This window comes from Labrus mixtus, chromosome 6, assembly GCF_963584025.1.
Source record: "Labrus mixtus chromosome 6, fLabMix1.1, whole genome shotgun sequence".
Classification (NCBI taxonomy): domain Eukaryota; kingdom Metazoa; phylum Chordata; class Actinopteri; order Labriformes; family Labridae; genus Labrus; species Labrus mixtus.
In genome coordinates, this window is record NC_083617.1 from 26825358 (window position 1) to 26837827 (window position 12470).

At 42.6% G+C, this 12470-nt stretch overlaps 1 protein-coding gene across 6 annotated transcripts in view; it reads right to left on the reverse strand.

Annotated features, from left to right (window-relative positions):
• The window catches only part of cpeb3 (cytoplasmic polyadenylation element binding protein 3), a 53843-nt gene that overhangs the window by 14452 nt on the left and 26921 nt on the right, over positions 1–12470 (reverse strand). For 4 of the 6 annotated variants that reach the window (XM_061040730.1, XM_061040729.1, XM_061040732.1 and 1 more), the window contains 4 exons: positions 12236–12292; positions 7241–7264; positions 3026–3193; positions 996–1085 (listed from right to left, as the gene is read on the reverse strand). In XM_061040730.1, the coding sequence (XP_060896713.1) occupies positions 996–1085; positions 3026–3193; positions 7241–7264; positions 12236–12292 (339 nt within the window). The remainder of the gene's footprint in view (positions 1–995; positions 1086–3025; positions 3194–7240; positions 7265–12235; positions 12293–12470) is intronic. The other 2 variants (XM_061040731.1, XM_061040733.1) reach the window with 1 other exon arrangement.

Below are 12470 nucleotides of genomic sequence, written 5' to 3' on the forward strand. Positions count from 1 at the left end.
CTGTTCCTTCTTCCTCTCCAAGAACAAAATAAGTCCGGTCCCTCTGAGCCACAAAATGAGTCACCCCTGAACCAAAAAACACTCTGAGAACTGTACGGACGAACGTTAATGTGAAGCAGGACGGAAAGTGACGCCTAGCTTCCATTCAGTCAGGTTTGGAAGGACGTTTAACGCGAGGAGAGGCCGATGACCTTCTGATGCAAATCCAACATCTGTAACTAACACATGCACAGGCAGATGTGCACTTGCTCTCACCCCTGAAGCCATTAGTGCTCCGTCACCGGGCATCTGCCCCAAGCTCACATGCCAGTTAATATGGAGAGTGTGACACAAACAGGACATTTAGGCAGTTTCTCTCTGAGTTTTACAGCGAGGAGAGGAAGGTTTTAAATTAGAGTGAGGGATGGATTTTACGCAGATCTCTCCTCCCCTTACATGGCCGCCATAAGCTCATTCATTCCCCTAAAAGGATGCTGTATTTTTTTTCCTCCTGGATATTAGTATAGCCGAGCCTGTTCAAAATAATCCGCCCAAAAAAACGAGAGTGGGGGAGAAAACTGGCAGAGGTTTCCGCAGGTCCTCCAGACACAGCGTATTACCATCTGCCTGTGGAATGATAGTTATTTCCAGAGCGTCTTTAATATCTCTCCTAATATGTCACAAACAGCAGCTCCCGGTTCAGAGGCAGCGATGTGGAGGCTCTCTGATCACCTGCCTGAAGGGAGACAAACATGCACACTCCTCAGGACCCTCACAGAAACAAACGGCTTCAGGGTCAAATCTCCTGCCGGGCAGTTATGGAGTCATATGTCCTGGGTGTCTCTCACACAGAAAAACCACAGGGGGGCCGCTCGGATAAACAGACAGCTCCATGCGTGCCCGGCATGAGCCATGCATTCTGGGTAACCTGACTCTAAAAAGAAGAAGCCCCCGAGGTGATATTTATTGGTGCATTATGGGAAAGTGAAGACGACGCTCTGAGAAAGTCTTGTTACCTTTAGGGGGGAAGTAGGACTTGCTCTCAGCTTTGTGCGGCCAGTCGACCACAAGGTGTCCGTATCGACGGAAACTGTTGGTGATCTCATCTGAAAACAGGAGAGAAGAAAAGGCAAACATGTTATTTCCATGACGTTATCAGTAGAGATGCGCCGACAGGGTAAATACCAGTGCTTAAAATAACAACTGATGAACCGATATGTTTATTCTTCATGTGTGTTTTTCAGATGTGCTATGACATTTGATTTATTTATATTGTTGCTAATTGTCCCTCCTCTCATGTCTCTGCATGCCGCTGATCTTTCTCAGAGACGATGTAAGCGGTCTCACAGCAACATTTGTTTGATGCTCCAACATAAAAAACAAATCAGAGTTTGTCCAACAGATGACTTCCTCTGTCCAATAAAAAAAACATTCCTCTCCTCTGAATTTCAAGCATTTAATTGATGCAACACAACAGATACACGTCTGTACTGACATCGATGCGTGCCACATTATTTGCCGACGGGCCGATGTCAGTCAACAGGGTCGATGTTGGCTGAGTTTAACAGATGGATCAGTGCATCCAGAGTTTAGAGAGAACACTTCATTAGCAGAGCTCTATGCAGAGTCACAGTCTGTGCTTTGACAGTTTCTATTTTCTGCTGCAGTTTGTAGACCCTGCATTAAACAGCTCAAGCTGTGGAAACTCATTAATTTTCAGCAGGGCTGGTGTTGTGCATCGGCTCATTACACATCTAAGACTGGCTGGTATGTGAAAGATGAATTTATCTTTACAGTGAGGCATGGAACTTCTAACCCTTGACTATCAAACCACGGGGACGTCACCTCGTCATGTTTGGTTCAGGAGATATGATGCTAAAGAGGCTTTTTTTTAGTGGCTACATCTAAAAACAAACTCAACGTTAACCCAAAATCTCACCAACAATCCTGCAGTGTTGCATTACACTGCAAGTTCGAAGCCTTTATATCTGTCTAAATTCTAGTCATAATATAGTATTACACTTAATATAAGAAACATTCACCTGGCAGGTCCAAATAAAAAATTAAGGCCCGGATTGTTTGTAATAAATAAAAATAGCTGTCAATGCAGCACCCTAATTTAGCTTGTAAGGTTTCTTTTATTTTATTTCAGCTTCGCACAAAGATAGATAAACAGGAAGCAACAGCTACTCTGGCCAAAGGTTAGGAAATGTCATGTTGTATTTAAGCCCGTGCTAGTACACTGAAGGTCACACCTAAACGTTTGTAAAGAGGCCATCAGAATAAACTTATCACGTTCATACTAGGCCGAGAAGCAGCGGGAACAACTTCGGGTTCGGACATGTTGCTGCAGGAGCTGGGGATCGAACCCCCAACCTTCCCAGAAATGATCCACTCTACCAACTGAGCCACAGTCGCCCCTGGTGAGGATTATGTGCCAAACTTTACCTGAGTTTCTAGATGCCTTAACAAAAGTGGCACCAGTTCTCTCAAGGTAGAGAACATGCATTCATCCTAAAATCCATCCATTTATTATCTATACTGTTTTTTCCCATTTGGGGTCACAGGGGGCTGGAGCCGATTCCAGCTGTCATTGGGGTGAGAGGCGGGGTTACACCCTGGGCTGTTCAGTCAATCACAGGGCTGACATATAGAGACAGACAACCAGACACACTCACATTCCAACCTACGGACAGTTAACCTAACGAGCATGCCTTTGGACTGTGAGAGGAAGAGTCAAACTAGGAACCTCCTCCCTGTGAGTCAACAGTGCTAACCACTGCAGCACCGTGCAGCCCTCATCCTAAAATGTTGAATTTTTTATTTAGTTTTGATAAACTGTCATTAAGCATATCTGTAGTCAGAGCGCATTGAGGGAGCAGCTTCAAAGTGCAAACGCTGAATCCTTAATAACAGCAATTTGATTCAAGGTGCCTTTAAGAAATGCATCAGTGTGTTCGTCCACAAAAAGCCAAAGACAAATACTGCACTGAGAGGGTTCTTGTTGTTAATGACTGCTTTAAAACGTCTCTCTTCATGGTTTTACCTTCATCTATATCAGGGGGGAGACCTCCAACAAACACCTTCCTGGAGTAGCGCTCCATCCTCTCTCCGTTCTGGCAGCGGGTCGGTGAGTTCAGGCCCGGAGTCAGGGAGGGGTCACCGTGGCCATCGTCGAGGAAACCGTCTTCAAAGGGAAACAGACAGGAACGACCTGCGAGGAGAGGAAGAGAAGGAGAAAAAAGCCAGACGAGGAGAAGAAGGGGGGAGGACAGAGTGTGAAGTAAACATAGAGGGAGGGTGTGTAAGACATTACGGAAATTTAACACATCTGGAACTTATATGTGTTTGCATCTCAAGGTCACAGTTCTGACTGAAAGAAGATGAGTTGGTGTGCGTCTTTTTAATTAATGTAAGGATGTATTTTAAAACCTCCTGACACAGAGACATCTTTACCTGCTTTATAGCCACATTATTTAAAACAAAAACATAAAAAAACAAAAAATAACATCGTATAGTAAGAAGTATGTGGAGCAACATGAACATTAAAAGATTCCCATGGCCTAGAGTTTCAACAAGTTCAATCTGGATCAGAGGGATCTGAATGTTGAAATTAAAATATTTTGTTTTCCAGGATCGGCTGATCCTTCTTACTTTTGTGTCGGCTTTTCTAAGAAACAATTGAATGGATAACACTGATGCAAAAGTAATGTAAACTTTTCAAGATTACCAAAATCGGATTATCGTGGCTCCGAAAGGCCAAGGGCAACATTTCACAGTGTAGCATATTTGCTGTGTAGAGACCAAGAGGTAACATAGCAAGCCTCGTGACACTTAGTGTTTTACTTGAGAGGAAATGTCAGTCAGACCTCATTTGATCCACAAACAAATCGTATTTAAATATCTGAAAAACAGACCCTGGACTGAAGAAGTAAAATTGGACCGTACAACCGAGGGCTGTCACGATACCACAAAGTTTAACATCAATATGATGCTAGTGCAAATCAAACAATGCCAATTCATGTTTTGATACCACTGCACAAAATTAGAAGTCCTAGGCACCACATGTTGGGTAATATCCCGTTTTTAATAACCAAAAGAAATTCAAGATAACAGCTGCACACTGTCTAAATTGCACAAACATGTTGGAGTGTACACTGTACGATTTCAGCATAATATCCTGATTTCTGAGTCATGCTGAACGTTTTTACATCCTGCCGAATTGCAGCGCACGATGGTGATCATCCGCCTCTTCAGCTGCTCAGAACAGGTGGATGATTTTCTGGCATGTTCGATATTTTGTACATACGACTGCTCACACTCACACCATGAGAGCAGAGCCACCAGCCAATTCACCGACTTCGACCCTTTTCTTCTTAAATGTGCCTGCACAAAAAGTGACGGACAGCGCCAAATCCCCGTGGCAACAGCAGGCATCCCTGTTTAATCTGCACTCACCTATGATCATGACAGCTGCTAGTTAGCTTGTGTTTATCGACGAGTGTCTGTGAGAGAGAGAGAGTGTGGGACGTGTGTACTCGAGCCGTGCATGAGACAATACACAAAGATATGACTTAAACATCCATCTCTGGGAGTTTTCTATTGATAATTGTGAATGCTCTGCCCTGATCTAACTCGTACAGTGAGCTCTCAGGTCGTGCATGACAATCGGGTTGGACAGTGTGAGCTGACATTCCACCACCACTTTTCTACAATCGAGCAGCATAAGCCTTGGCAATGTAGATGTGCAGTATAGACAGTGCTCTCTTTTGATCGCTGCAGCTTTTGGTTAAACAAGATGAATGAAGATCTGTAGTGTCTTTAAAGATACTTCCAAACACTACTAAGGGGTGGTATCATTTTAAAGTATGTGTTTTTGTTGTAATGATATTTATGTTTCAAATGTGAAATATTGGTTCCATGCAGAATACTTTCTCTTGTATTTCTTTCTTTATTATTTCCTTCAGTTCGTCCTGAGATCAGATTAACACAAAGTAAGAAGGAACACTAGTCTCCGTCTTCCTGTCAGCACCTCATCACCCATTTTACACGGAGCAGTTTGATTGTTTGCTCCAGCTTCACCGTGCTACAACCACCAAACAGTAATGTTGCAGTGGCCTTACAAATGTCACCCAGCAGCTTTCCTCCTCGCTGCAGAAAAAGAGAATTAGTCAACAAAGCACATCAAATCAGAGCCGAGCTGTCGTTGCCATTCAGATGATGAATCACTTCTGAGTCAGCGTTCCCCATTATGAAACCCTGCAGAGTCATTTTGACAGGACTCCAACCATTGGTATTACCAAATGATGCAAACAGATCATTTGATGTTTTTTCCCTGACAAATTCCCATCCCTAATAGAGCCAGAGGAGACTGGTGTTTTTGGACTGATTACAATTTTTGATTTTTGAAGAGAAAAATCAACTGATTACCAATATGGCAGCCAATTTTGAGCTGGAATGAAAAGAGACATATTCGACATGGACTGCGCAAAAGTGGTGCTTAATCCCTATTTAGAGATTACACATAATGGAGCACAATCTGTAGGCGAAGTGCTTTAAAGTGTCTTTAAAATGACCACTATCAACCACTGATGTTGCAGAAGGTGTTGACTGCATGCTGATAACGGTCCTGTAGATTGCAAAAGGTGTGAAAAGCACCAGCTTTAATGCAATCCCCCAAACTATCTGCAGTCATCTAATGACGATTAAACACTAATTATACATCTTAACCAAGCGGCAACCGCCCATGTTGAGAAATGAAGCCAATGCTGGAGTGCAAAAAACTGCAGTTCTCTGAGGGTCCACTTGAGGCTTTATCCAAAGGCCTAAATATCCCCATTACGTCCCGTCATAAATGTGATTTTTTTACAGCAGAAATAAACATGTTTACAGCCTGGTTAAAAAAAGGTTTTGGTATCAATAGCTAATATTTTTTATTGGTATCATGTAGGGGGGAGATAGTTTCATAATTCACCCGTTTTTATCTTAAAAGAGCTATTCATACATTTGCATAATTAGGGGGGTGACTGTTTTGAATGGACAGGTTGTCGCTGTTTTCCAGGATGTTTAAGACCAGCCTCATTTTCCCCTTTTTGTCTGTTTTTAGATTGATCAAAAGTTAGGCTGAGACAGCATTTGCCAACATGGCGACCGCAATCTTTGGGCTTCATAATGTCTCTTTTGAAAGCTATGGGTGACGTCACCGAGACAGAAACAAATGAGTGAGGTCACTGATACTACGTCCATGTTTTATACACATGTATGTGTCTGTAAGTACAGCTACAGACCGCTCTCTTACCTCATCAAACTGTAAACAAAGGCAACACACAGAGAAGAGTCCTGACGAAGACTCAGTAGAGTCGAAACGCGTTGACAATCCCTGTTAAATAAAGGATTTTTATATGCTATCAGAGTGCTTCAGACTTTCAGTTTAAAGGCTTTATATATATAAATATCTTTATTCTGCTCGTATCTTCACACTGCATGTAAATTTACCTGAAATGAGCGTGATCTAGAAACACAGTTAAGCAGTGAGTACAGTATGTTATTCTTCTTTTCTCTAGTTCCTCAATTAAACAACTTTTATACGTGAGGGGAGGAGTCAGCCGGCCAAGCCCAGAGCCGGCCGGGCGATGTAAACAAACTGGAGGTAGGACTCTGAAAACTCTGAAAACATCACAGACAGTGGGACTGTGTTACACCCATTGTAGACAGTCATGACTCACAGAGTTATTTTCAGAGGATATACTTGATTTATATTATATTTAAGTGTGAAAAATTGCATATAAAGCCTTTAAGACTGCCGCTCCACACTTGACTTTTTCTCTTCTAATCAGGACAGTCAAACTTTTTTATTAACTACACAGAGAAGAGTGTCTGGTTCGAAAGTCCTTTACACGGTCGGCCATTATTTGCTGCTCTTCTGTCTCATTTAAACTATGTTGTAATTTAATTTTGCAACCTAATCCCAGGTAAACACTGACTCAGAATAGAGAGAAGAGAAAATGGGCAGACATTTTTTTTTTCCCTCTCACCATCATCAAGCAAAACGAGATTCATAGAGACAGACTGTTTAGACCTTTTGCCTTCCAGTGTTGATTAAACGCACAACATGGAAAAGAGAGTGTCAAAATTAATATGATTTCATTCAATCACAGCACAGATGAAGAGCAGAGAGTGACACCACAATTGAACCCCCCCCCTCAGCCTCTGAAAGAGACATGTCCGACATGGCAAACAGACCCCCCGTCAGAGAAATTACCTCTTCTGCGGCCATAGCTCCGGGCTGCTTGTGAGCACGGGAGGGGGGGGAGACACAAGGAGAGACAGGGGGGTCGGGGGCAGGAACAGAAGGAGGAAAGAGACACAGAGACATGGGTTGTGGAAATAAACCAAAAGCAGGAAAATCTCTAAGGCAACAGTGGAACCACAGATGGCCACACCTGAGGCTCGGAAACAGGAGGGGGGGGGGGGGGTTATTACAGCCTGGCAGCAGCCCACAGTAAACCTGCAGCACCTGCCCTGGCAACAGATGCATGCAGATGCTGGCAGGTGGGACAGGAGGGGACAGATGAGGTTTATATACGGAAATGTGCCCAGATTAGGCAACATAACGTGACGCCCTATAGCCGGAGATCTCAGCCTAATGAACCCTCACCGGCTCGTGTTCGTGCTAATCTGCAGTGAATATTCACAAACGAGGCCATAAAATCAGAGCGCATGCAGGACGGACGGTGGAGCAGGTTAGTCATTATCATGGCCTTGGTGAAATATTAAAAGTTGGGCACGTATGGCAGGCCAGATGCCAGTGGAAACTTCCCACAGGAGAGGGTTTGAAGGCGTTTGGCAGCGATGGGGCTCTGGGAGGAGGAGTGCAGAGATATGTTGTCTACGCTGAAGTGATCTGAATCTACAGCGAGGCAAAGGTGAGAAGTGTGATCACTTAAATCTAATCAGCTGGTCACATGTGGCAGTTAAAAAAATCTTATCTTTGTAACATTTTTTATGCTCCTTGAAGTGTTCTGTATGTGAAATGTGGCTCAAATGAAGCTCATGACAACAATAAAGTTACTACAGGAAGGTTGGATTTTAAGCTTTCTCCCAGATCTTTAACCCACATTTCCTTGACCCCTCTCTATAAACGACAGCACCTCATCGCATTGCTCGCACCATACCACACCGCAATGTACCACACCGCAATGCACCACATCGCGGGAAGAGAGAGTGGGATGGACATGCACGCAGATGAGTTTACTTTTGTATGTGGAGCGCAAAACTTACCAGTTGACCTAAACCAGAGCCTCAACCATCCAGATTTTTAAATCCTAAAAACCAAACATGTCTGCAGGAGCTTTAAGAGCAAATCTGTTAACTCCCTTTGCATTAGCAGACAATGTCGGCCTGATATTGGTTCTAGATAAGATCAAGACAGATTTCTCTTCTGATTGTTAGGGAGGGAAGGGGAGGAGGTGTATATCAACCAATTGTATGTTAAAATTGTGCTTGAGAGTTTTTTAGTTTTTGAAATCAAGCCACAGAGGAGACAAAATGTGGCTTAGGACAGTTCAACAAGCAGCCGCAGGGCTAATACAGTGCTAAACAAATCCTCCTGCTCCTGTGAGAGCATCAGTCACAAAGCACTTGAAAAACCAATATGGGCCTTTGCATTGTGAGAGCCTCATTGTGTGTCTCGCCCTTCTGGCTTCTCTCAGGGAATATATTGTGTCTGAGCCTCTTCTCCCTTTGCTATCTTTTCATTAAAAAGATCTGGCTCCCCAATTCCCCCACAAAAAAACCTGGGCTGCCTCTCTGCAGCTTTGCCCTCTCACTGTCTGGCCTTGGCAAGACACAAAGGCACCTAGCAACCAAGGCGAAATTAAGACAACTTAGCGCTGGGAACCCGACTGAGGCAGAGGAGAAAAGGGAAAGGTTAGGGTTAAGAATAAGTACCAACTTTAAATTGTGTGGTGTCTAGGGGAGAGAAAAAATGTCTGAAATGAAACTAGCGGTTCCTCTGGGCATGATGAGTTTGATGTCTCTCACTTTGCTCTGCTTCAAAGCTTCAGACACTTCTACTAAGCTGTCAAATGAACAACAGCAATAAATCTGGATAGAAGACCTACGCTCACTACTCTGCGTTCTTTCTTCTTCACTTCAAGTGCTAACGCCATCAGGAGAAAGTGTATCCCTCTCAGCATGAAGCCTCAAAGCTAATGGGACGAAATGAAGTAGAAACACTGAGTAAAACACTTTAAAGTTGAAACCAAAGCTTCCCCTGTCTGCACACATCACAGACTACAGCGGAGAGAGAGAGCCAGTTCTGACAGACTTGGAAGATCCGGGCAGATCTGTGCTTGCCTGAGCGTAATCCCATGACACAACAGTTTAACATCAATCCGGGACACGTTCTCTGAGGAAACGACTGATGAAAGGAACAAAATGTGAGAGGAGCACCGGCGTTGTCAAGATTTGATGGTGGAAAGTGCTACACTGAGAAAGTCTTTCTGCCTTTACCGGTTTCTATACCCTGCAGGCCAACTGAACATGACCAGAGAGGGGGAAAAAACAGAGCTTCTCTGAATTGTCTTTGATCGCAAGTCAGAAAAGACATGCCTGATATTTTGCTGAGGTTTGTACAAAAAGATGGGAAACAATATTACTCCTTAAAGCACAACCAAAGACGGATATGTTATGTCCTATTGGAGTATCGCTTGTAATCTTCAAACGATGCAATTGATCAATTTAAAAAACCCTGGCTTGGAACACTCTGGGCTTGATTCACTAAGAATTAAATGTAATCGCTATTAGCTCCAAAATTGTCCCACTACCTGCTTCCTCTCAAGGTCAAATGCATAACTTTGATGGTATTCAGGCACTGATGCCCCCCAAAGGTTCTCCTGCTCCGTGCTGTTTGCTCTTGTTTTGCATTTTGAATGTGAAGAGTAGCCATCTGCACCTTTACTCTTTTGCAGAGCTGCACTGTCATGCTGACGGGGCACAGTTTTTGTCTTTATAAAGATGATGAGCTGGGACACGAGGGGGAACTTTTTCAAGTTAATTGAGAGGCCAGACTTGAAAATGAAACTGATTAAAACAAAGCTTCCTCTCTGAATGGGGCAAGCAAGGACAAGTTGAAGAAAAAAACAACAACACTCGCATTCTCCTCAAATGTAACGGCTGCAGACCGTCTTCTCTACTGTGGATGAAGTGTGGAGCCTCTGACCGATCTGGACTGATTTAAGCCCTGATTATACTAATAACAGTCAAAGTAATACTTACAGACTTTATTTAATTTGTTTTGAACTCAAACAGAAATGTTTTCCTGATCACTAGAGAGTTTGCGTGTGACATGTCTTATAAATACTGTGGCGCAGTTACCACCAACTCTCAGCAGAAGGTCATTTATACTCCAACTGCACGTGGCTGTTAGCTCCAATGTTTGTGAAATACACTTTTTGAAACACAGCAAATGTGCAAAGATAGGGAGGATTTTTTCCACTAATTACTGCGTATAGTTGCTTATCAAACACGCACAAACAGCACCAGCGCAAAGATACGCTGTTTGCTCCGCAGCGCAGTAAGGGGTAATTTAACCCTTGGCTTTATTTTGTAAGTCAGTCGTGTCTTTTGGACTCATTTCCACTGGTTTAATGGGCACAAAGTCATGCAATCTTTTCATTATTCAAGCCCTCTGTGGTATCACTGAAGCTGCATATGTGATAAAGACCTCATTTCACTCCTGTCTCATCTGCTGGCTGGGGGACACTTTGGGGGGGGGGGGGGGTCTGGTCTCACATGTTGGCGTATTTTTGGAAGTGCTATTCAGATATCAACTGTGCTTCCCTCATTGCCTCGAAGATGAGGTTTATGGTGTCAGGTTATCCAGCCCTTAGAGCATTCTGACACTTTGGTCAGGGGGCGTTTGTTTTTCATGGGAACAAAGCATAACAATACTTAGAAGTCCAAATGGGGGGATCCATGGTGAGTTAGACATTTGGATCCTATGATGACTAGTAGGTTGGTGAAGTTTAGGGTTTTCTCCAGTCGATTGCTTCTGCCTTCAGCCTTTTAAAAAGGCCACAATGTGATCTTCGGGGTAAATGGAGCCGATCAAAGTATGTGCACATAATGTTCTTGTTTTTGTCACTGACAGGATCAGATCGTTGTTCAAAGTCTCTGAAAACATCTCAGAAAGTGTGCCTACAGAAAAAGACCTAACGTATATCTTTTTTTTTTGGAACCAAAAACATGATACAGAACCATATATAGTTCTTTTTTCTCACAGAATACAAGAGATGCTGGTCTACAGGTGCCTTGAGTGATACATTTTTTGTGTAACACAAATTTGTATCCGGACTTTCTTTAAATTAATTTAATTGTTTTAACCTTTCTATCTACACTAATGTTATGTACATGTAAGTAACACACAAAAAAATCTTCCTAGCTTGCTTCTTTAGTGACTCAAAAATAAAGATGCATGCGCAAAATCACAATTTAAAGTCACAAAACTCTTGTAGGTTGTCTAACTTTCAAAGACACATTTATTGGCAAGTAAGTCCATTTAAAGTTTGACAGTATGCACGAGTTATTGCTTGGAATTTTTAAAGGTAAGTTCAAAGTATGCAGAGAATTTATTGACAACTAAAAGTAATTACAAAATGCAGTTAATACATTTACACATATAGAAAACTACCAGCAGACTGTTGAACACATCCAGAATACTTCATTTTAAATTTAGTCTGATTAGGCAAATATCCAACCATTCAGATTTCAAGGGGCCCATGCCACCCCTATGGACACGCCCATGAGTTCAAGGCAGCGTAGATAAGCAACTCCAGTGTTATGTCAGTTAAAATGTGCATGTTTTAAATGGAGCTGGTGGCTTTAAAGAAAAAAATCATGTAACGCCTGCTTCTTGTTTTAACTGTTTCAATGCTGGGATCTTTTCTGCGATGTCTGAAATTTGGAATCACAATCTGATCCTGTTTGTGGCAAAAACACGCACATTTAGTGGATATGTTGAGAGGGAAAATTCAACGTGTGGATTATTGTTGCAGGCTGCGGACTGACGCAAACAACTGGAGCAAAAATATTTCTGGTCCTCAAAGTCATTTAGAACAAATATATGACCAAATATGTCCTGGTTTAATAACACCTTGATCCCCCTTTTTGTCACTTTACAATGAACAAAAGCTGCAACATTTTATCAGTAGAACTGAAACATCTCTAATGAAATGCACAGTAAATGGTGACTTACTGTTTATTGGCATTATGTGGTCTGCTCCAGGGTGGTGGAAGTTGAGGCCCATTCGTCCTGTTGAAGAAGAAAGAGAAGATTTTACAAAAGAGGAAAAACATTGAAATCAATGATTCAAAAGTCACTGTTAAGAATTATTTATTAAACTTCTGTTCTACAGTGGGGAATGTAAAAATGATGCAATGTTTTCAATGAAATGAATAAAAAACAGACCAGAGAGAACAGATGTGAAGAA